General features: G+C 33.8%; 1 protein-coding gene across 1 annotated transcript in view; it reads left to right on the forward strand.

Annotated features, from left to right (window-relative positions):
• The first annotated feature begins 3,828 nt into the window (after window positions 1-3,828).
• Window positions 3,829-26,121, forward strand: part of LOC128991918 (ashwin-like) — a 33,473-nt gene continuing 11,180 nt past the window's right edge. The window contains exon 1 of the mRNA XM_054415202.1: window positions 3,829-4,079. Within this exon, the coding sequence (XP_054271177.1) occupies window positions 3,975-4,079 (105 nt within the window). The 5' untranslated portion in view covers window positions 3,829-3,974. The remainder of the gene's footprint in view (window positions 4,080-26,121) is intronic.

Here is a 26,121-nt window from a genome sequence, read left to right on the forward strand (position 1 = left end):
ATTTAGGTCCCCCATAACAACAGTCGAACAATTTTCTGCAAACAGCACCTGCAAGTCATTATTGTGTAGCCGTTTGTTCGGGGGTTTGTAGACAGAAATTAAGCGAAAGTCTGCACCATGACTTAAATTACTTTTACACCAACAGCTTCTACCGAAGATAAACGAGGTAAAAATATATTATGATGGTCCAAAGTTCTTCGCACAAAGATTGCAACGCCACCTGAAGCTATTGGATTAGGCCTATCTTCCCTGTATATAGAATACCCATTAATTTTGAAATTTTCCACATTGGTCAGGTGTGTCTCAGTAATGCACGCAATATCGATGCTATGTCTAACCATAAACGCGATAAAAGTAGCACGTTTATCTCTAAGCCCATTGGCATTCCAGTTTAGGAGGGTTAAATTGTTAATTTGAAAATAATTGACCTGATCCATTTGAGAGAATAGAGCTTATCACATTACTTATTATCTTTTTGAGAGTAGGAATGAACGATTTCACCACATCTAGGATTATTTGTTCAAAGTTTTGAAACACAGACGTATCAGGAGCATCATCAGATTGTTCTTGTGAGAGTGAATTATTAATATTGCGGCGGCTCGTAGCAGCAACTTTAGCAAATGAAACTCGTGATGTGGAAGGTTCCTGAGGCGAAAAGTTTGTATGAATCTCAGGAAAATGAGTAGCAGAATTCAAATCAGGGGGAGAAGGAGTATTTTCTTTTTTCTCAGTAGCATTTTGATGGCGATTGCGAGGACTACCCCGATTGTGATCCTTGTTGGTTATTTGCTGGTATACTTGACATGCTCTGTAGTTAGCTGTGTGGCTTTCGCCACAATTAACACATTGAGGAGCTGCAGTTTTTTGTTTAGGACATTCAGAGTAGTGATGTTGACCAGTGCACCGCACGCACCTTGGGTCCAACTTACAAAAGTTCTTCGTGTGCCCATCGCGTTGACATCGAGTGCATTGGGGAATTTGCCTAGATTTTCTTTTCATTTCGACACTTACAACTGCAAAACAGATTGTGGTTAAATTAAAGATAGCTTTGCCGTCGTCGTTGTTTTCTAAGTCTACTGCACAAAGAGGGAGTGGAAGTTTGTTTTTGTTGAGTAACCTAGTGACTCTAATGACAGGATAGTTTTGATCTGTTAGCTCAGTTTTAATTTCATTCTCAGATAATGATGTAGGGACGTTCCTGACAATCACTTCTAGTTTTTTGTCATGTAGGGGTTGAAAAGTATGATATTTAATGTTAGAAGAATCATAAAAGGCTGTCAAATTTCTAAAGTCATCTATATTAGACAAGTTCACTTTAAGGGACTGCCCTCGAACTTGAATCGAAAAAGTTGCCTTTACCATATTTCGGACATCTTTTATTATTTCTTGGTGGTCGTTTACGTTGTGCAAAAATATAGGAGGGATTTTTAACTTTGGTTCATTTACTTGGTTTTCCAAAGTAGAATCATCCATCTCGTGTGATTGATCCACGCCATTGCCATTACCATTAGAACTATAAGAATGTTCAGATAGAATTTGATATATTTATTGCCTTTACATAGTTCACTTGAATCTAAAACATAGCGTGTCGGTTGAGATTCAGAGGAAGAAAAGGTAAGTTTACGTTTTGGAAAGACAAAATCATCATCAGGATCACTTACATTTTCATCAAAAGGCATAGCAAGGAACTCGTTTGTTTGTTGTACATTATACTTAGCTTTGTTTACATTAGTTGTTGACATTCTTGTAACAGGAGGAGCTTGTAGATTAGACCTATGTTTGAACGAAGTTTTATTGTTTAATTTAACTATTTCCGCGATTCTATGAAACAAGTACAAAGAACAAACAAAGAATTAAACTTGTCACAACTTTAAAAGAGAGCCCGAGCTCAAAAATTCGTAAAAAAGATAATTATTCACAGAGCAAAAATCAACACAGTCACTATAAATAAATAAGAACCAGCTGTATCTCCCTACAAAGTTTAAAAATATAAACAAGCAGAACTAACTGTCAAATGAGTTTTGATTTCACAATTCCACACTACAGCTGGTTCAAACATATTAAATACTGCACGAATATTAGAACAGAGAGGGTAAGGATTATAAATTTAAAATAATGATGTCACTAGCCCGAATGTAAACATTATTTAACATTACTTAAATGGAGCTGTCAAACCATAATTATGTTAATGTAGTTTCATCAGTTACTCCATTTGTTTATGTTTATGATCTATTATACTGAGTCTGTTCTTATATTTGTGATATGCTGTAATAATATTTTACAGGGAATAATTCATTGTAAAAGAAATCATTCATGGATATAGGAAATAATTAAGATTCTATAATCATTGCCAAGCCATTATACTGAGTTTCATGAGGTTTATTTTTTTATTTATTTTTGTGTAAACAGCAATATAATCCCTCTGCCGTAGCAAATTTATAGACTTAGTGAATTTCCATTTACCTGATTATAATTTCATTAAAATTGTTAAATAAATTACCCTATTCTTCATATTTCTATTTTCCTATTTGTTTATATTTTTCGGTTTGTAACTGTTGTGATAGTTTTTTTGTTTGCAGTGCAAACCATTTAACACGTTCTTTTATTGTACCTTAACGTCTATCATTGGTTTTGTATCGTAGGTAGCCTAAATAAGTACTCACAGTATGAGTACTGTACTTATTTTTTACTTATACTTTTCCCCCTCAATGAATTCGTGTATTTCACGAAGGTGTCGAGACAAAACCCACCGATTAACAAAACTCTTATCACAAAACTGGCATACATTCATTGTTGACAAGACAAGCCAATAAACGATGAAGTACAAGTACACCACGCGACAGACAGCATTGAATTTTACGTTTAAGTTCGGCACTGCTCGGTAAGATTCGGAAGCGTTCGGCACAGCGCAGTAGTGGGGGTGGGGGAAGCTGAATTTTTATTTCAGCTGCAGTATTTTTAATACGGTCAAAATCGGAGTATTCTATTGGCTGAGGGAACACCATTACTGCAACGATACGGCATATTGCCATCGGCCTCGGTGGTCTAATGGATAAAGTGCTGGGCTGAGAAGCCAAAGGTACCAGGTTCGATACCTAACGGTGGCATTAACTTTTTATCTAAGATCTTTGCATTATCAGTAAGTTTGGTTTGTTTGGTTAGGTTATGACAGTTTAATTTTATAATCAACAAAATTTTAAATTGAATTTAAAGCATTTATAGTTTTATTTTATGAACAGAACTATTTTTTTTTTTTAAGTAAACCTTCATTCAATTTTTTCATTATCAGCAAGTTTGGTTAGTTAGGTTAGGTTATAACATTTTTATTTTATAATTAAAAAATTAATTTAAAATTTTTTAATTTTTATATAATTTTTTTTTCTAATTTTTAAACTCTCATTTTGTCCGTATTAAAAAACTGCAGCTGAAATAAAAATCGTGCGGCCGGGACCTAGCTGACCGATTTGAGTTGTCGGTACCAACTTGATATTGGATCTAAGTGAAATGGTACCTAGGTGAAAGGTTGCCTAAAAGAAGGCCTCCCCAATATTATTTTCAAAGCTCGTATAGATTATGATCTGTAGAGTAAGTGAGCTGTCCCCTACGAGTCCTATCTTAAACAACAGACAACTGACCATCCTAATGGTCTATTCTCTGTGCTTAAACCATAGACTAACCAAACACAAGGGAGTATGTTTTATCTATGCTTAAACCCTGCCTCTAGGCATCATCGTCGTCTGCCTCCACTCCACATGTGGTCTGTGTCTGTGGGTAGCAGAATATAAATATAGGCTTAGGCTATCTTGTCCGTTTATGCTTGATGGTTGTAGGAAGGATGAAAATTGTCTACAGCTGCCGCTGTGTTGTGTTGTGTTGTTTGTTTGTTGACAAGACAATGCTGCTGCTGGGTTGGATTTTTGATTTAGAATCCGAATCCCTGTAAAAGTGAGTTTTGTAATTGTAACATTTAAGCAATGGATAAACCTGAAAACAACACTAGAAATGCGTCTCAAAGCGTGTTGAAATTGATTCAACCTGAACTTCTATCAGTAGAAGAACTTGAAAATATCCTAAAAGAGGTTCGTGCCGATATACTTTCATAGATATCATGTTTGTTATTTGTCTATTTTTTATATTTCGAATCTTCTTACTAAAAGATAAAATTAATTTAAAACTCCAAAAAAGTGGTACAGTTTCTTAACTGGGCAACGCTAATATTGATTGTAACTATCGATTAATTACTAAACCTTCATGAGATTTTTTCACCATCAGCAAGTTTGGTTGGTTAGGTTAGGTTATGATAGTTTAACTTTATAATAGACTAGCTGTGTGCCCGTTCTACGCACGGGGATCTCATCATAGTCAGTTAAAACCTTCTTATATAAAAAAACAGCAGTTGGTTTGCATACTTTCAGATATGCTGACAAAACTATTCCTTCGCAAATACGGTATCTGACAGTTTCAAGCCAAAACTAATGCTTTGCAATTAAATGTCACCAGGATCTTGTTGGTCCATATGTTAAATGCAATGATTAAACTAAAAAAACGGTATCGGCATTCTTGACACATACTTTCTCCCATAAGTTTGTCAACAACCTTTATCATGTGTAAGTGGTGAGAGTAAATATACGGTACGGAAATGGGATTTGTACAATTTTGTTCAGAATTTAAAGGACTATAACATAATGGTTAAAGGTATTTAAGGTACTACCTCAAACTCATAATTTAACACTTTATTCGGGTTGACATTTTCATTATCAAGGTGATCTTGTCCTTTCCGTGAAACACTGAGAAATAAGGACATTAATGCGCTACCAACAGACATACACACAAAAATACAGAACTTAATTAGGGAATTTGCTACGCTTTAAGCATAAAAAAGTACATATAAAATTAGTATTTGAAATCTTTGTTAATGTCATAAAATTTTATCATAACAATTTATATTTGCTTGGACGGGAGATGACCTGAATTTCTGTCGAAATGCTAAGTATCTGAATCGGTTTGCTATATGAAATGAAGTACAGTAGGCCTACTATAGACGATTTAGATTGGTGATTTATAGTAAAAATTACCAAAATAGGCCACGAACTATTGATACATAAATAACGTTCAAAGCGTTTGAACAATTCATGATGGTTTGCTGAATAAATGTTTTACTAAAATGCGTTATCGTTTTCTTAGAATAAACTAACATTTTGGAATCCAGACAGAAAAAGCAAAAATTATACAGTTAAGACATCAATAAATTGAATAGGCCTACTCCTGTAATAAATAAGGTGCAACACCACTAACTAATTTTTAAATTACTGTGATGTGTTGGTACCTACGTAAAAATGATTCTTGCTGCTACCAATGGTTAAAAGGAAAAGAACCAGTACCGTACCAAAAACAACGTTTACAGTTAAGAACTGTAGTAGGCCTACATCCGACCAATAATATGCGTTAATCAAGATTATTGATGTCTTGGTTTTGGATTTTCTCGTAAAAAGTTATTGGCAATCAAAGTTATTTCCCATTAATTGCTTTATTTGTACACAACTCTTAATGTAAACTTATCGGTGTCAGTTTGAAAAAAACAACCTTATACAACATAACTTTCTGTTATTTAATATATTACGTATTCTCTAAACAATGATTGCTGGTATATCTATCAACATTATAAGGAAATGTGACAAAAATCACACAACGTTGGGTTTTTGGACGTTTGTAATTTTATTTCTTTAGTACCTAGGTAAGCCGTGTATTCTATGGAAATTACCGGTATCAAGGATCGTTGTCGAAAAGGTTGTTATAAATAATTGGGTAAGCGTACGTACCCAAGAGATGGGCTATGGGCCTATTGGCTGTATGGTCCAGCGATTGCATCACACGGTGAGTAGGAACTATTGACTATATATAGTCAATGGTAGGAACAGAAAGTGACACATTGGAAAATCGAGCTTAGCATCATCCGTAAACCTCTGTTACAATACCCCTCTGCAGTTGTGATTTTTTACTTCACACTTTACACAACCGCCATTGAAGAGCCGCCAATGAGTGGAACCTTGTTTCTAAGCTATTGATTGGTGACGATCATTAGTAAATTTAAGTTTCCCAGCCGTATACAACACTGATTCAATGTCTTCTTTCTGGTTATCAAAACTCCAGAACAATTTTATACACAAAGAATCTCTGGTTCCTGACCTGGATGATGCCTAGTTATTTAATTTACGATTACACTATATTATTCCACTTGCGATTAATTAAATCCTTTATGTAAGAAAAACGTTTTTAATCTCACTTGGATGGGATTTGCCTTCAAAACGTGATCGGAAATGGTTGCGGTGTTTGTAAACAACATTTGTAAACATTTCAGTGACAGCTAGAAAAAATAATCTTGATCCGAACAGCCGTTCGTTATTTCATAGATGATTATGTGATAAAAATTGGACGAAAACTTGACAAAAATCGCACAAAACTGCATTTTTGAACGTCCGTAATTTTAATTACAAAGTAGTGAGGCCATATTTTAATGGCTAAAGACACTCTCGCCAATCCAGCGAATACATTAAAATGACTTGGGTCTTGATAGGTACTCTCGTTTTCCTGGAGAAGATTGCGTAAAATGCCATCTTGAGTGTTACAGAAAGATTGAAAGACAGACAGACAGACAGACAGACAGAAATTTAGATGAGACTTGTTTCGGCTTCTTTAATGTATAAAACGTAAAAATAACCTAAAAATTTATGATTCTGAGCAATATACAGACAAAACTCTAATTTTATTTATATAGATTTATTTTAAAATATCGATTATTATAAATATTTTCAATTCGATAGTTTCAATCAATATTAGCGTAGCCCAGTTAAGAAACTGTATCCCAAAAAAGTGTGCACTACAAGAAGTGGTGCTTTAGTAAGAAGGTTCATAACTTCTGATGAACGTGAATTACCGGTAGATCTAAACTTGTGCCTATCTCTCAGTTTAAGCGTGTGTAAATTAAAGGTATAGGTCAAGGTAACTTATGTGAATCACAATTAATTAATATGATACTAGCTGTAACCCGCGGGCTTTGCCCCGTTTAACTTCTTAATTTTCAAGATTATCTCGTTCACATGGCTCAATCACGTCCTGGTTGAAGTTTGTTCGCTACGCTCACTCACCTTTTGATTGCAAATTAGCTGTTGTCATAAATGTAAAAGAAATAATAGTGCTGCACCCTGTTAGCAATTTTTGTAACTTTAATGCTATTGAACATCACAGAACAAAACCAACTTGTTTAATTGAAACAGCTGTTAAGATTCAATAATTTCATTTCTCATAAGGTTAACATGGGAAACTCCAGCCACTGGGGCGGAGCCCGAAAGGATTTTTGAAATAAGAATATGCATATATGTTAATCGGGAATGTGAGCTATCATCATGCCAAATTTCAGCCCAATCCGACCAGTATTTTTCGCGTTCACTTGTCACAAACATACATCCATCCATACATCCATACATCCAAACTTTCTCATTTATAATATTAGTAGGATTAACTTTTTTGTTTGTAACTTCTATTAGTATTAGTACTACTAGAAGGCTATTAATAAGGCCTTTAGAAGGCCTATTAGTACTTCTTGGCAATCAAACATGTGTTACCCTAAATGCATTCTATTTTGTAGTGTTATAGGCCTTTGGGAACCTTGGATGATGTGTGTCCTGCAATAAGTTATATCTGCTTAGTTAAGTACCGATGGCTTTTCAGAATATGTTTTAACACCGAAACAGTCGAGCTGGAAAAATTAGGTTGGGTCAATAATTAAATTCTCCTTTCATTTTATAGGGATTCCACCATCCACTTAAAAAACTCTACAAGCAATTTTTCATTATTTTTGTTTATTTCTTTTTTTAAATTTAAAATCCTGTAACCTACTTACTTAAATGTATTTCCCTAGCTCTTCCTATTTCCCTTAGCTACTTTTCTAAACGTCTCAATTGTTTCCTTGTCTCTCATCAAGTTTTAGACCTTTCCTTTCCAAGACTTCTTCCTTTTATCTCCTATTTGCCTCCTGAAGTGCACAATTCATCAACATGTAACTCATTTTCTCTATTTTTTGCACAGCTGCATACTTCCTCTTCCACCAAGATACATATTCACAAATTCACCTTGAAATTTTCCATGTCCTGTGACAAAGTGTGTTGAATAATAGCTCAATCTCCCAATCACACCGAGTCCAGTCTCCCCCTGATGTTTGGCATTTATATCCGAACGTTTCCCTATCTTTCTTAATCAATAAAAGGTTACAGTACCTGCAGACTGCCTTGTGGGTTTTGTTAATCCAGTAGGATTACGTACAATTCGGCAAATATATTGCCATCATCAGATCCAGAACTTGAAGGTTAAAATCTTGATTTTTCGACACACATGGTCACGTCAAAGTTTAAAATAGAACACATACACAAAACGAACATTAAATACATGTAGGCCTACTATTAAAAAACCGAACAGGATATAATATGATGCAAGCATCTCTCTTGCCGAGTCTCGACTGGTGGTCGTCAGGTCCTGTGAACTGGACTCTGACCCCAAGGCATCCTGTATCATAAGTGTCGGTCTCTGTCCAGTTGTATTAAAGTTTCAAATAATAAATTTGATTGAAGTGTACTTTTATCATTGACTAGGTCCTGAGGGCGGGTTTTTGTGGCCTTATAAATTTCGTAATTTTCCAGAGTTGTCATAGTTGTTCCTTTACAGCAGATATGTAACGCTTTTAAATTGTTACCTAAATCAGTGTAATTATGATTTTTGTTCACAAGATGTTCTGCGAAATTTGACTTTTCTGACTTAGTAGCTCTGGGAAGATGTTCTTTAAACCTTTTTCCAAAAGATCGCCCTGTTGACCTATGTAAATTTTATCGCAGTCATTACATGAAACTTGATAAATTCCGGTTTTCTCTTGTAATTCCTTATCATTTTTACTAGTGTTTAACATTTTCCCCAATTTATTGCTTGTCCTAAATGCTAATACTTTACCATGTTTTTTTTTCATGTTTGAGAGACATAGGAAATGAGCTGCCGTATTCGACTGGGACATAATCAGAATTTTTCCTGTTAGCAATGTTTGTTTTTGACATATTATTAAGTTGTTTTTTTATTAAATTATCGATAATGGCAGGGCTGTAACCATTGGCTATTGCGATGTGTTTTAGTATGTTTTTCTCTTCCTGATAAGCTTCTGGTTTTAACGGCACTTTTAACAAGCGATTCACGAAGCTATTGTAAGCTGCCATTTTGTGTGATAAGGGATGATGAGACGTTGCATGAATCGTTGTATCTGTAGTCGTGGGCTTTCTATAAATTTTAAACAAGAACTTGCCATTATCTTTTTTCAGGGTGATGTCGAGAAAATTTAGTTCATTATTTGTTTCTAATTCTGTGGTAAACTTTAATTTAGGATGAGCGTTGTTTGTGTAGTTATTGAATGGAGCTAACTGTCTTTGGCTTCCATGATATAAGCTATCTTTCTTATCCCAGCGCATTTGCCACTCATCTAATGTTTCCTCTCTTCTGGCACTCTTGCTTTCTGACGTAGTACCTGCGGCCTTGTCTTCCAAAATCTTAATCCTTTCTTCAATGAGCCTAGGTTAAGTGATATGGCTCTGGTCCAAAACCTAATCGTATCATGTGATACTGTGTTGTATGATTTCCCTACTTACAACAAAACTCTTCTTTGCATTCTCAAACGGTTTCCTTTAAAATCTTATCTTCCTAGCATCCTTACACCAGAACTCGCATACATAAAGCATTGCTGGCTCTGGCCTTTCCTGCTAAATTTGCCAGGACTTTTACGATATTTGCACATTTCCTCCTCATGTTTTTCAAAAGTCATTCCCTTTACCTACATTCACTCATTAATCAAGCCTGACGACATAGCAAGATTCCTGTTTTACACAACAATGACGTTTTCCAGAACTGTTGGGATCCGCCCATCCTACCTTCTGATATAGGCCTAATCAAATATTCTTTTTGGAGATAAAAAAACATGCAGTAATATCAATAACTTCTGATCATTATTCTTGTGTACCTATCGTAAATAATCATGCAGAAGAATGCAGGTGCCATCTCTTACAATAGGCCAGATACAATTGGATAAAAAAAATAATTATTGTTTCTTCGATATTTCTCCACTCATGAAATAATATCCCGTTATTTAGTTTCAGTAAAACAAAGATCTTATAAAATCTCATCAAATATGCTTAGTTTTTAAACTAAGCTTATTATTAAACTAAGCTAAAAGATGCTGCATTGTTGCAGTTAACTTTTAAATTCATTGAACCTTTAAAATAAATGTGTTTTGCAGTGAAACACAAATGTTTAAACCACAAAAAAAGAGTAGCCTACATTTTTATCATTTGCAACAAATCTAATAAATCCTTATAGCCCAGCTTGTTTTACCATTAATTTCAACTAGTGTAGCCTACATGTTGCTCGAAATCGAGCAATTGCAAAGAAGTAAGTTAAAGTGATTATTTAAAAACAAATCACTTATTTAAAAACGAATAAAAGTCATAGTTTCCTATGAGTTTAAAATACTCAACTCAATAGATTACGTACCTAACAGTTCCATATAATAGAGGTTTCTTGTAAATATTTTATCATTTTTCAAAATCTGATCTGGTTGTTTAGTGTATTCTACAAATTAATGTTACCCACTTAGGCCGCATTAAGTTGTCCATATTGAACTTCGCCAATGGTAATGTAATCTGCATGGTACCAACCATTGTCGCCAGGACGTTTACAAATTTCAGTACCGGTAATTTTTTTATAGCGATAACATTTTGTTTACATTAACTTACTTAAGAACTACCTGATTTTCTGCATAACCTCTCTGTCACAACTTTATTTGATTCAATTGGCATTAATTTGGCTAGTTACTGTTATAACGTAAACGAGAGGTCGTCCAGTGGTCGAAACTCGACCAAAGTAATGTAATGTACTCACTTCTCTATTTTCACCCCACACTGTAAATAAAACATGTGATTGGAGTTTCTTCCATTTGTTTTGATTTCCTGTTTATATTTTGTTGTTATTTCGTCACCAGCATGGCAACGCATAAGATCCATGTTAATTCTTTCAAATCTTTAAACTCATTTTTTGTGCTTATCTTTGAGCCTATTTAAATTTCTAAAGGGATTCTGCACACCTACAGGAAAATAGCTTTCTAACGGTATGCGTAGATTTTCCCTACGATGCACACGAGCTGAGAAAAAAGGTTTTAAAGAAACATGCTTGCCTATTAATATATAGATAGATTATACTTAGGCCTACCTAAAAAAATGCTGAATTCAAAGGCCTGATGTTGTTCTGATGGTTTTTTTGTTTCTCTTAAATGTGAATAATAATGTGAATATTGGTGAATCCTTCAATGAAAGTTTTATTAAGGTTTCTTGGATGTAATCATATTCTTTTAAAATCACTTGACTTTTATGAAAATACAAATTTAATGTCCTTGCCGTGCCAGTTTAATTCCACTTTCCTCAATCAAACATCATAAAGTTAAGTCCTTGGTTTCTACAAAATAGTAGCACTTCGGCTAAAATCCTTGTTCATTGTTTGTGGAAATCTTCATATTTTAGGTGTTCTTCATTATATAAGTTGACTAGCTGTACCCGCTGGCTTTGCCCCGTTTAACTTCATATGTGAGCTCGTTCGCATGGCTCAATCACGTCCTGGTTGAAGTTCGTTCGCTGCGCTCACACGTCCTGGCTGAAGTTCGTTCACTACGCTCACTCACCTTTACGGTTGGAGCTCGTTCACTGCGCTCACTTGCCTTCAAGTTAGCTCGTTCGCTACGCTACCTCGCCTCCGGGTTGAAGTTCGTTCGCTACGCTCAATCACCTTTTGGTTTCAAAATAGCTTTTGTTAAATATTAAAAAAATAATAGTGCTGCACTCTGTTGGTAATCCTTGTAACTTCAATGCTATTGAAAATCATAGAACAGAACGGGGTAGCGGATTTCTACCCCCGGATATTTACCCCCATGAAAAAACGCCTACGTCATTTTGACGTCACGAGGGGCGGGGCTTATACACGTTCGAGAAACAGCCCGCGACTGGAAATCTACCCCCGGAAATCTACCCCCGGACATCTACCCCCGGACATCTACCCCCAGACATCTACCCCCGGACATCTACCCCCAGACATCTACCCCCGGACATCTACCCCCGGAAATCTACCCCCAGTGGTCAGCTCTGCCACGTATCGGCCAATATTCATTGTGTTGTATAATTGATTTTATAAATTGCTTTACCTTCTTATATCCAGTAGTAAACATGCGATATGTCGATGTCTGTTTTAACATTATCCATATTTATAATTCAATAAGTTGTAACAGTCCTTTTCAACCCGACCTACTTCACTGATTTTTACGATTGAGGTGTCTTTTAAAAGCTTAAGATCTAGCGCAGCACAAAATGGTAATTAAAAGGATATTTCGATTATAGCTTAAAAAGGTTGACCCCTAAGCCTTTGATTTATTCCTAGAAGGTGCTTCCAATGGTTGACCAACTTTTACTCTATACAGTAACAGTTTAAAAGTGAAATGTGAGGAGTACTCATCAGATCAATTTTTAAGTCAGGTTGTGAAAACATGAATGATCGTCTGCAACTGTAAACAGGAGATGAAAAAGTTATGAAAATAATATAATATTGCGCACTTTTCACATAGTCAAGTGTTACATCGTACTGAACCATTGTTTTTACACACATTTCTTAAAGGATAAAGTGAATAAACTGTGGTGAACTTCCGGTTTATTCAATGTAGGCCTAGTAGGAATAATTGTTTAGTAAACCAAAACTCAGTTGTAAACTGTTAAATTGAGAAAGAGGATCAATAAAAGTCAGGTGTATAATGGTAAATTTTTCATATCACCTAGTAAAAAAATTAGTTTCTAGGATTTAAATGCATACTAAGAAAGGATTTAAAGTATTTTCTCTTAAATACCTAAAATAAGAAAATTCAGTTGTAAACTGTTAAATTGAGAAAGAGGATCAATAAAAAGTCAGGTGTATAATCGTAAATTTTTCATATCACCTAGTAGTTTCTAAGATTTTAGATGCGTACTAAGAAAGGATTTTAAAGTATTTATTTTCTCTTAAAGACCTAAAATAAGACAATCATTCAAATTCAAAATAATGGCCACATTCAATTTTTAAGCATAGCCTAACATCTTTTAATATATATATACGCCTAAATACCCCCATTGCAGCACATTCACATATTCAGAGCATGTATAAAGTCTTATTGGAAAATCCTGCCTTAAAACAAAACTTGTCAACTTATGTCCACAAATAAGTTTTCAAAAGATTCATTCATAAGAATACCATATAGGAAGTGAATAAGCAGGTTTCCTGCCAGTAAAATGTTAAAATGAGGCATTTTAAGGTAGTATACAGAACAGAATTAGGTTAAACCCGTCGATACTGACGGTTACTTTCAAGGCTTATGCTAATTCATATAACTGCGATAAATAGATTGAAGTAATACAAATTTTGAGCATTTAGCTCTTTAGCTTTTTTGATGAGTAATAAGTGTAAAAGCAATAATGACTATTGCGTTAGTTACAAAATATGGTTGATCATTCAATGAATAAAATATTTCCCATACCGTACGTCATAAGAGTTATTATTACAATGTTAACCGGTTTCTCTTCTTTTGGAAGAACCTTTAAATAGTATTAAAATCGTATTGGTCAATCTTTTGTGATAAACACTTCCGATCCGCGCTCGTGCATGCGCCGTTAGCTGTTACTGTATGTGAAAGTTTGTCAACCATTTAAATCACTGTCTGGAAATGAATCAAATGCTTAAGGGTCACACTTTTGAAGCCCTTTATCAACATATGGTTTTAAATACCATTTTGCGTTGAGCTGGATCTTAAGATTTAAAATTAGACCTTAATCATAAATATCAGTGAAGTAGTTCGGGTGAAAAAGGGCTGTTACAACTTATTTTATTAGGAAGATAGATAATGTTAAACAAGGCAATGACATATCACATGCTTAATACTAGATATTAGAGGGTAATGATTAACCGAAGTGACGTTGATTTACATAAAATAATTAATAAAATCAATTACAACAATGAATATTGGCCGATACGTGGCAGAGCTGACCACTGGGGGTAGATTTCCGGGGGTAGATGTCCGGGGGTAGATGTCTGGGGGTAGATGTCCGGGGGTAGATGTCCGGGGGTAGATTTCCAGTCGCGGGCTGTTTCTCGAACGTGTATAAGCCCCGCCCCTCGTGACGTCAAAATGACGTAGGCGTTTTTTCATGGGGGTAAATATCCGGGGGTAGAAATCCGGCGACCCAACAGAACCAACTTGTTTAATTGAAACAGCTGTTAAGATTCATTAATTCCATTTAAATATGAGTACTCATAAGGTTAACATGGGAAACTCCAGAGCCACTGGTGTGGAGCCCGAGAGTCCGATTAGAATAAAAACCACTTAGTTTTCCTATTTAATGCCTAAAGAATCAGTGTACCAAATTTCAGCGTCCTAGGGAAGTGGGAAGTGGGAGAATTAGTGATGAGTGAGTGAGTCAGTCAGTCAGTCAGTCAGTCAGTGAGGGCTTTGCCTTTTATATATATAGATAACGATGGTATTTTTTTTTTAAATCTCTATTTCTTCTACTTGGTGGCGTTCTATTTATGACTTTCCTATTTATCCATGGTTAACAAATCGGTTCTTTCAATTATTGCTCAAGAAATACAGTAGGCCTACTATGTTAATTCATTTTTCTTATTTGGTCAAATAAATAAAATTTTCCAGGCTTTCTCGATTTTTTACATTGTAATATGTATGAATGTAAATTGAAATAGTAAATAACAAAATCAGTAAATGTACTCAATGCGTTTCATTGAATTGAAAAATAAATAACAGCAATTAAATTAATACAGCTGATCAAAATGTAAACAATTATGTTCTTCATAAATATAACATGGTATACCCTTTTTAAGGGGAGTCCGAGGTCCTATCTTTAGTAATGTTAACTAAATGTCACTTTTCTCAGGAGTTAGAATAGGTAGGATAGTGAAACTTGGCATAATTTTATATTAACTAATTAACTAGACACAGACACATGATTTTTCATTTAAAATTTAAAATAACTATTTTATGGGTTTTTATAGATTTAACAAAAATTTGTTTCAAAAATAAAATTTATAAATTTTTTTTACATGCTTCTACTAAACATATGATGAATCCTTATGTCTGTGTTTAGAATAAGTCACTAAGACTACATGGTAAAAATTTCACAGCTGTATGTATTACCAGTCCTGAAAAAAATGACATTAAAGTTTAAAAAAGTAAAGTTGCGCAAATCGGCAAGAAAAGCCTCTAAGGGTCAACCAAGGGTCTACTAGTTTTACCTTTAAAACGTCACTGCAATGTTATGGAAAATATATTTTTTTATACATTTCTAGGTTAGTAATCAAAAATGTAAGTATACCATTTTTAAGAAGAAATTCTGTGCTATAAAAAGAACATAAAAAGTAAAAATTGAAAAAAATAAAAAAATTTTGACTTGGACTCCCCTTAAGATACCAATTAGATATAAATATAGAAGATTTTGGGGCTGATTATCTCACAATTTAATTTGTTCTCTGGATCACGGGTTTCAATTAAATCAATGCCATCACATGTTAAATCAATATACGTATTTATTAAATAAAATAAAATTTACTCTTCAAATAATACAGTACTAGTGTACCTGTTGCTCGAATTCGAGCAATTGCGAAGCATTACAGGCGTTATTTTAAAACGAATAACAGTCATAATTTCCGATGACTTTATAAGAGTCGACTCAAAGATTATGGAAATACTCAAGATGTACACAGCAGTTAGATGTAATCAAAATTTTTTGTAAATATCTAATCTTTTTTCAAAAGCTGACCTTGTTTTTTAGTGTTGTCTACAGATTTTCCCCACTCATAGCCGCATTAGGTTGTCCATAATAACGATTATAAATGAAAAAAAAACAAACATTATTTCCATTTATTCTACTGTACTTGGTTGTGTTCTATGACTTTCCTGTTTCCATTGTTTGCAAATCGGCTCTTTCAATTACTGCTCAAGAAATGTAGCAAAGTGTTAATTCAGTTTTATTTTTAATATATCAAATTGTCCAGTATTTCTCACTTTTTCCATTGTAATTTTAAAAATTACACCAACCAAGTATCGTCTACTACAGATGCAATACGCCAAAGAATATCGTCTACGTGTAATCTCCAAGAAGTGGTAAAAAAAGGCAGAAACCAAATCATACAATAGATATAAGTTAACTCCATAAGACATAATTTTAAGAGTTACTGTGATATTAGGATTTTCCACTGATTTGGTAATAGAACATTATATTGCAAAACATGGCACGATTCAGAAGAAAATTGATCTTAAAATCAGAAAAAACCATTGCAAATACTTAATTTTGACAAATTTAGTAAATCACAATTTAAATATTAACAGCTGTTTCATTCAAAAGTAGTGTAAATGTATGCATATGGTCGTAATGTAAACACATCTGAAGAGGGAACTTTAAAGGCCTCTGGGGCAGAGCCCGAAGGGAATTTACCTTGTTTCTCTTTTGATGGCTCATCTACAGACTAAGACCTCTCTTTAGAGACCCCTACCACGTTTCTACGCCCAGCCTTTCTCTGTAATTAGCTGTGACAAAACCCCGTTTTTCCTCCATAAGAATAACATGGGATAAGAATTTAAAGGCCCAAAGGAATTTACCACGTTTCTCTTTTGATGGCTCATCTACAGACCAAGACCTTTCTTTAGAGATCCCTACCGAGTTTCTACACCCAGCAGTTCTCTCAAATTAGCTGTCACAAAGAAAAACAGTTTCAAATTAATATATAGATTCTCAAATTAGCTTTAACCTCGTATCATATGCTTTAATTAATTAAATTACTCATCCATTAAATTATAGTAATGTCTACTACCTTACAATGACGTATATTTGGCCAATCTCCCTTATTCCACTCGAACTCGTCTGTGAAAAATAACCCCACAGAGCATTAACAAATTATAATAATAAGTTAACAAATAAAATTTGCTGATATCTAAAACCATTTGAAACATGAATAATTGATTTGCTAAAAGAAAAGATTTGCAAAAGTGACTAACATGATTTAGAATAAAATACAATTCAAGACAATTTACATCTGGTTTAAGAATAGTTTTACAAATGAACCTTTTGGCTTAGAAATTTTACATCAGATAATAAATTAATTAAATAAAGAAACTTACATTTTCTACGAGTAGTGTTCGTTTCGGAAGATGCCAATACAGTAACCGTTTATTCAAATCAACCTAGGTTAAGTCGGCGTTGTCAATGCCTTTTGAATCTACTAGTCTTAACCTATAATATATAGTACAAAATGACTATCGATTTCATACATAGTTTATACAGGGTGTTTATAAAAAAACTTTACAACTTTAACATTCTCCCATTCATGATCCATGGGACATAAACGTTTCCTATTGACACCACATGAAAGGGCTGCTCAAAAAGTTTTAATCAGCTGGCAGTTCAATCAGCTGATGGCCTTACATTGTTGTTTGGTAAACAAAAACAAATAATTGACAAGTCTCATTAGCATCGCAATGGAAGCACGAATCAAAGCGCAGTGTGTGGAGTGGTTCATTGAAACGAAATCTGATGTTGTTGTTCAACGGAGATTTCGGACAAGATATAATAGGAATCCTCCTTCAAGACCCACAAGATCAGGAGAGCGTTTGATGAAATAGATCATTCAATTTTGCGTCGTGTTTGGTCAGAACTGGAATGTCGACTTGATTTTTTGCGAGCAAACAACGGGAAACACATTGAAGTTAGGTAAACTTCTTATCATGTAAATAAAACTTGAGAAAATTTCCTAAATTTTAATTTTTGTTTCATAGCTGTAAGTGAAAAAATAAAGGTTTTATGATTGTTTAAAGTTGTAAAGTTTTTTTATAAACACCCTGTATTTCTGTGAAGATTTTTTTTAAACCTAATATTCGGTATAAATTCTCTCCCACTTGACAAAAAAAATTCTGAACTTCTAAATATAGTAAAAGAAAATTTCTTTAACTCGATACTGAACATACAAAATTTAAAAACTTTTAAAATGTAAAAACATATACGATTTCATCTTCTCCTAAAAAGTTTACATTTCCTTAAAGAGCTTAAAATTATTTAAAACATGATGAGTCATTATTCAAGGCTGACCGTTCAAATTCCATAACTCCCAGTTTATCATGAGCGAGCATTTCATGTTTGTAACTAACCAGATTCCTTATCAAAAACGGGTTTTCCAAATAGCTTTTAACCATCCTTCGGAATTATCTTTGTTAGTTGTGTCGTGTCCATAAATCAGGTAGTAGTTTGTGCGTGTAATGTAGGTAATGCAAGTAGTGCGCGTGTGTATGTGTGTCTATTGTCACAGTGTTCAGTGTAGTGAAAGTGTGAAAAAAAGCGAAAAGTGCAGTGATTGTGTCGTCGTAGGTGTATCCTTTTCAAACAATTACTCAATTCATTCGTGCTCAAACATACAACATTTGCTAATCACATTTATACTCCGATTCATATATCTTACATTCTAACAAGCGCATTTCATCCATACTATGTCCAACTAGATATTTCCGAAGTCACATACCATTCATAAAATACCAAAATAATAACAAAATCTAGGCCTAAAATAATTCTAGCTATTTACAAATATGAAAAGCTCTTTCCCTACACATACATTTCTTTTCATTCCAAGTCTAAAATACAGTTTACAAATTCATTTTCTTTACCAACATAATATGGTTCCGTTTTCAATAATATAATTTTTTTAAAGAAATTATATCATAAATAATTAGCACTTTATTTTGTTGAATTACAATCAAATATGGCGTAAATAAACATTTCATAGAATGCCATGTTTGTTTACCTTTAAGCTAATCATCGCCTAACTTTAAATCGACAATATGAATTTTTCTTACATCAGATAGATCACTAACATTTTGCACCAGAACTGTTACATCAGTTATAAAGTATAAAATGCGATAAGGTCCGATGTATCTGAAAGCTAACTTCTTCGAGAATTTATTCAACTTGTTGCTCAAATAATGAGTCTTTATATACACAGTTGAATTTTTCTTGAAGGGGTGTTTGTTTCTTGGATCACAATATTTAAGTCGATTTCTATTCTTCATGTTACTCCTCTTGATATTATTTATGGCTTTCTTCAAGTTTTCTCTCTTCTCATCTTCACTAAGCTTGCTTGAAGTTAGATCTTGAATATCCCACAAGTTAGACAATGTATTGTTGCAGTCGTGGTAAAACATCATCTTGAATGCTGATTGTCCGGTTGACGAGTTTTGTGCAGTGTTGAGGCTTGTTTGAATTAATCCCAAGTTTTGGTCCCAATTTGTTTGATCGTGGTGATAAAAACAGCGCAAAAGACTATTAACTTCTCTGATATAACGTTCACAACGATTTCCATTTGCTCTGTATGCTGCTATTCGCCTGTGTTGGATGTAGTTCTTAAATAAATATGATTTAAATTCTTTTGAAACAAAGTAGCTGGCGTTGTCTGAGACTAAGATTCTTGGTATGGAGAAATCTGTGAATATTTGCTGTAATTTATTGATAATTAATTTAGAGTTGCATTCCCTCATTGCATGTAGCCATACATATCGACTGAAGCCATCCACCACAACTAACATAAATTTATTTTGATTCTTGGATCTTGGGAGTGGTCCTAATATATCAATAAATACAGTATTCATTGTTTGTTCCACAGGGATTGAAATTAATTTGCCTTCATACTTAATTTGACTGCTTTTTGACATCATACATATTTTACATTTCTTCACTTTTTCCCGTACGATGTTATTTAAGTCTGGGTGGTAAAAATATTCATTGATCTTGCTTTGTGAGCGTGCGATGCCTAGATGTCCACCTAATAATGAATTATGATAAAATGTAAATATCATGTTTATCAATCTCTCGGGTAGATAAATCCTAGCTTTGTTAGATGCCGCTTTATACATCAAAACATCATTTTTCATAAAATAACACTCTTGATTTGTTTTGTTATTTATACTCTGAATAATTTCACAACATTTTGCATCATTTTGTTGATGATACTTTAAGTCATTAAATGCTAACGGTATTTCACTTATCAAATTGTTAAAATATAAGTTTTCTTTCATCAACCTTTGTTTCATCTTATAACTACTATTTACAGATTCATTTCTTTCAATATGTTTATTTACATTGTTATTTAGTTCTCTTGTGATATTTACAATTTCCTTAGTTTGCGATGTAGATTGAATTTTATTGTCCTCAATCGTTGTATCATCAGTTGATTCTTCATATAGCCTAGACAATGTGTCGGCTAAAATGTTGTCCACACCTTTCCTGTGCTCTACAGTAAATGGCAAGTTTAACAATCGTTCTACCCATCTAGATAGTCTACCAAGTTTCCTTTGGGTGTTCAATACATAGCTTAAGGCTTGATTATCAGTGATAAGTGTGAATGGTCGAACTTCCAAAAATTCGTGCCATTTTTCTACGCATAAAATCACACTATAAGCCTCTTTCTCGTAGACGCTGTATTTAAGTTCATTGCCGTTAAACTTTTTGGAGTAATAGGCTACTGGTAATAAGTCGTTTTCTTTGTTTGCTTGCAGTAATACTCCACCAGCTGCGCGGTTAGATGCATCAGTTTTTGAAGGACAAACGGCTTATTAAAATCAGCCAATTGTAATATAGGAGGGTGTGAAATATTCTTCTTAAGTTCTTCGAAGGCGTTCTGGCAATCCGCAGTCCAAATAAATCTAGCTCCTTTCTTTTTCAAAGCGTGGAGTGGTACACAAATGTCCGCAAATCGTGGTATATATTTTGCCCAGTAGGAACACATTCCCGTGAATTGGCGCACTTTAACATTTTTAGGCACAGGGAAGTTCTTAACAGCAACTGTACGTTCGGGATCAATCGTTACTGTATTGTTCTTAATAATGTGACCTAAGAAACTGATTTCTTGACAAAAGAATCTTGCTTTATCTACATTCACAGTTAACTTGTGTTTAGCTAATCTGCCTATAACATCCTTGACGTCCTTCAAGTGATTTTCTTTATCTTTGCTGTAGATAATAATATCATCGCAGAAATTAATGACGTATTTAAATTTGATGTCATTGAAAACTTTGTCTAAGTAACTTGATAACACAGAACTCCCAACTTGTAAACCAAAACAAACTCTTTTCATTCGGTATTTGCCGAAGATTGTACTGAATGAAGTTATATCCCGTGAGTTCTTTGCTAACGGACATTGTAAAAAGGCTTTGTTAAGGTCGATGACTGTGACATAATTTGCACCTCTTAAATGCTGGTACATGTTCTGTAAATCTCCAATTGGGTAATTCATTTTAACTAATTTTTTGTTTAACTCCGAATAGTTAACTACTAGCCTATCTTTAACTGTTAAAAATGCCGGACTACTCCATTCACTTGTGGAAGGTTCTATTATGTCTTGTTTTAACCATTCATCTACAATTTTCTTCATTTTATTTAAAGTAGGGGGACTTAGGAAGTATGGTCGAATGCAAATAGGTTTGTCGTCTGTTAACTTGAGTTCAACTTCAAGGTCCAAAGCTTCACCAATGCTGTCTGTAAAAACATTAGGATAGGCTGTTATTAATTCTTCTACTTCTTTCTTCATTTCCGAACTTCCGATCTTGATATTGTTAATACTTAGGTCGTCCAAGTCCATATTTAATTTAATCTTCATTTCAGGGTCAAATTTAAAATAACAATTTTGTTCTTCTAAGTCTATCATCAAACCTTTGTTTCTCATAAAGGGAGCGCCTAATATCATTTGGAAATGATTTTGTTTTATAACTAAGAATTCTTCCGTCCAAGATTTGTCATCTATTTTTATTCTTAGTTTGCATGCCATAATTATATGCATTGGATTATCATTTGCTGCAAGTATAACACCAGACCATTTATGACGCCTCAAAATTTGTTTTGACTTGCTTAACTTGTCATATAATTCTTTACTAATAAAATTTTTACTTGCTCCTTTATCTAGTAAAGAGTTAACCGTTATGTCTTTATTTAAGGATATATTTATGCATGGTAAAGATTCAATTACTTTTCCCTTTACTTTGGTTAGGTTAGGTTGTTTTAGTTTATTCCAGGATTTTACTATATGTCTTAAATGTGTCTTAAATTGTTTCTCATTTCTGTCATTGCAATTATTGTTTTGTGAGTTGCATATGGGAGTATAAGAGGCAGGGTGTGTTGTACAATAACTTATAACTCCCGGCGTTACTTGTTTTTTGGAGCTCTAAAACAATGTCTAGCAATGTGTCCTTTACGATTGCATTGATAACATATCTTGACTTGGCCTTTATCTTCATCCCATTTTTAATGAAACACACCAATTCACTTTCATTTAGATTACTTCTTAATACTTTGCTATTTATTTTTATCTCGTTGATGTAGATAGATAACGGTTCTTGAGGTTGCTGTGGTCTGAAGATAAGATCTTGTTTGAGTTTTTCCCTGAGTGTAATAGGTATGAATGTGTTTAAAATGTCCAAATGCAGGTTTTCAAGGGACTGTCCATTGTTTCTGAACTCTAAAATTTTGCTGGTTAAGGGAGGTTTAGTGTAGATTGGTAGTATCTCATATAACTCTTGTGAAGTTAGGCTAGTCTCCATTTGGATAGCTACTAGGTTCCTCAAAAATTGCAATAATGGATTAATCTCCAAGCCGTTACATATAGTAAATTTTTCCAAATAGGTTTGTAAAGGATTACTGAGTTTGTTGAAGATTTGTGAACCAGGCTGACTTGAATGGCTTAGATTTGTAGCTACCTGTGGATGATTTAGGTTAGTCGCAGGTAAAATAAAGGAGGGTTGTGTGATAGGAAGTTCCTCATTTATATTCATTTGTTCAGTTGATGATGTACCTTCTTTATTTATATGCACGTGTTTACCTATTTCTGAATCCATTTCTTCCTCTTCTATCATAGAATCATTCAATTTTTGTTCAAATGCAGCTAATGTTTCCTCTTGAACTCCTGTCTTGAGTTTTTCAAATTTAGTTTTATTTTGTTGTAATTTTTCCGCAATGCTTTTCAGTTTTTCAAAGTAGGATTCACCTAGCTTACAATTACTTAGATTGCTTATTCTCAGCGTTAAGTGGGCGATTTTTGCTTTTATTTTGGCAATTTGTAAGTTTGACGTGCTTTCCGTACATTGCTCAAGAAGCAAAGGTAGAAATTTTACTTTCAATATTCACAAATTCATCGCTTAGTGATAATTTCCCTTGTAGATAGTTTACACTTGTAGGTATCTCCTGAGCGGATCTTAGCTGTTTTCTCAAAGCTTCTACATTATTGTGAACAATAGTCTGACCTCTACAAATTAGTTCATAGGTCAGTTCTTCCTTGGCTAAATAATTTAGATTAAAAATAGCCATGACAATAAATCTTAATATAGTTATTTACAACTATTCTACTTGATGGTAATGTTCATATAGATTTATCATCCAAGATTACCCATACCAGTGATCCATTTGTGAGATTAATAGGGTTGGTAGCCTATTTATTTTTGACAGCAGAGTGGCGCATAATATTTATACCCTTTTTAAGATACCAATTAGATATAAATGTAGAAGATTTTGGGGCTGATTATCTCACAATTTAATTTGTTCTCTGGATCACGGGTTTCAATTAAATCAATGCCATCACATGTTAAATCAATATACGTATTTATTAAATAAAATAAAATTTACTCCTCAAATAATACAGTATTCTCAAATTAGCTTTAACCTCGTATCATATGCTTTAATTAACTAAATTACTCATCCATTAAATTATAGTAATTTCTACTACCTTACAATGACGTATATTTGGCCAATCTCCCTTATTCCACTCGAACTCGTCTGTGAAAAATAACCCCACAGAGCATTAACAAATTATAATAATAAGTTAACAAATAAAATTTGCTGATATCTAAAACCATTTGAAACATGAATAATTGATTTGCTAAAAGAAAAGATTTGCAAAAGTGACTAACATGATTTCGAATAAAATACAATTCAAGACAATTTACATCTGGTTTAAGAATAGTTTTACAAATGAACCTTTTGGCTTAGAAATTTTACATCAGACAATAAATTAATTAAATAAAGAAACTTACATTTTCTACGAGTAGTGTTCGTTTCGGAAGATGCCAATACAGTAACCGTTTATTCAAATCAACCTAGGTTAAGTCGGCGTTGTCAATGCCTTTTGAATCTACTAGTCTTAACCTATAATATATAGTACAAAATGACTATCGATTTCATACATAGTTTATATTTCTGTGAAGATTTTTTTTAAACCTAATATTCGGTATAATGGGAACGTCAAAGCCATTGGGGTAGAGCCCAAGGGACTTTTTCAAAAATGTTTGGCCAGTTTGCAAATATATGCGACACGCTCTTTCCAATGAGACAACAATGGATAAAATCGGTTAACAAATGGCGGAGGAGTTCAACCAACAAACTTTGTGTTCACGTAGATTTGATTATTTTTTATTTATTTTTATTGTTATGTAGATTTTAGTTCAACCAGCTGTTTCAAATATTAGTGTAAATTTCGAAGTATTCATCTGCCCAAATAGAAACAAATATTTTATACCTAAGAAATAACATGGGAACTATGAAGCCCACTGGGTCTCTGATGGAATTTCAAACATTTTTCGTTTGATGGAAAATCTACATGCCACAACCTATCCAATGATTTCCATCATTAAGGGCAACGACAATAAATAAATAAATTAACTGCGCCTTTAATAAATAAATAAAGCACTCCACGACTTTAACACCCAGGTTGAGCTGATGTGTAACAACTTCGGTGTTACATTCGTGGAGGCTAACTCGTGTGTTGGCAGAGGGGATCTACCCTGCTTTCTCCTGTACTGGGCCATGACGCGGTGGCTGTAACCACAGCCACCTCTAATACAAGGCCGCAGCGAGCAAAAAGTGGCAACGTTGCATCCGTGTCTTGGTCCGCGGTCGTCTTACCATTACAGTGAATGGAGGAGTCGCGTACCGACGTACATAATCGCGTTTCTACTACCCTTAATCATTAGTAATGACATTGAACTTGTTACTACATACAGCATGCCAGATATATGTGATGTGCCTGGATGCAAGAATAGTTACGAAAGCTCAATTAAAAACGAATAATACATACAGTGTTCTAAGATTCTAAGTGATCCGCTGTGTAAGCAACAATGGCTTCCTGCCATTCTTCGGTCAAATTAAACATCTTAAACAATTCTCGTTTTTGTGTGAAACATTTTCACGAATATGAAAAAAATGTAAGAATAAGACAATGATTTGTGTAAATATAGACGCGAGAAGCGAGTTTTAAGTATGAGAATGTCGTACTCTTTCCTTATCTATTTGTCTATCTTATTGATAAAAGCTGTTTTTAAGTGATTAAAATAACTTAAATAACTAGCACTTCAAAGAAATAAACTGGTGTTTCTGTTAAGTAGGCCTACTAGTAAAAAAATATTTACTACACCATCTCATAATAAAAGCATCATCGTCAAGACTCCAGTCTGAATGTTGATGTGATAAAACAATTCTATTAATACTATGGAAAGCCATATGGAGGCCTAGCTTCTGAAATCGTTTTAAAATATGGCAAACGTTTTGCATAGTAATTATTCAATGAAAATAAATTATTTAGTCAGTATGCCTTCAAAATTGAAACTTCAAATTTTGTTGTCGCCAACTAATGGTTTCCTCAGATAGACTAAAACATAATATTCCTATTGAAAATTGAAAATAAATTTTATTTGAACAAATTGTTAGATGTTAGTCTCTAAAAATCCCAAAGTCTCTACAAATATTGAAGTGGCAATAAGTTAGTCCTACTGTATATTGCCATTCTTGGTTGGTATAGTAGCTATATTTTGTAAAATTTAAGCCCAGTCTGTCTAGTAGTTTTTACTATATTGAACAACACACATTTATACAGAGACACCATGAGATTGTTATATAATAGTATAGATTATCAAATTAACAAAGGAATATGTAAAGTCCATCT

Source organism: Macrosteles quadrilineatus, unplaced genomic scaffold, assembly GCF_028750875.1.
Source record: "Macrosteles quadrilineatus isolate MER2022 unplaced genomic scaffold, UCM_ALF_1.0 Scaffold_4__1_contigs__length_99947679, whole genome shotgun sequence".
NCBI classification, from domain to species: domain Eukaryota; kingdom Metazoa; phylum Arthropoda; class Insecta; order Hemiptera; family Cicadellidae; genus Macrosteles; species Macrosteles quadrilineatus.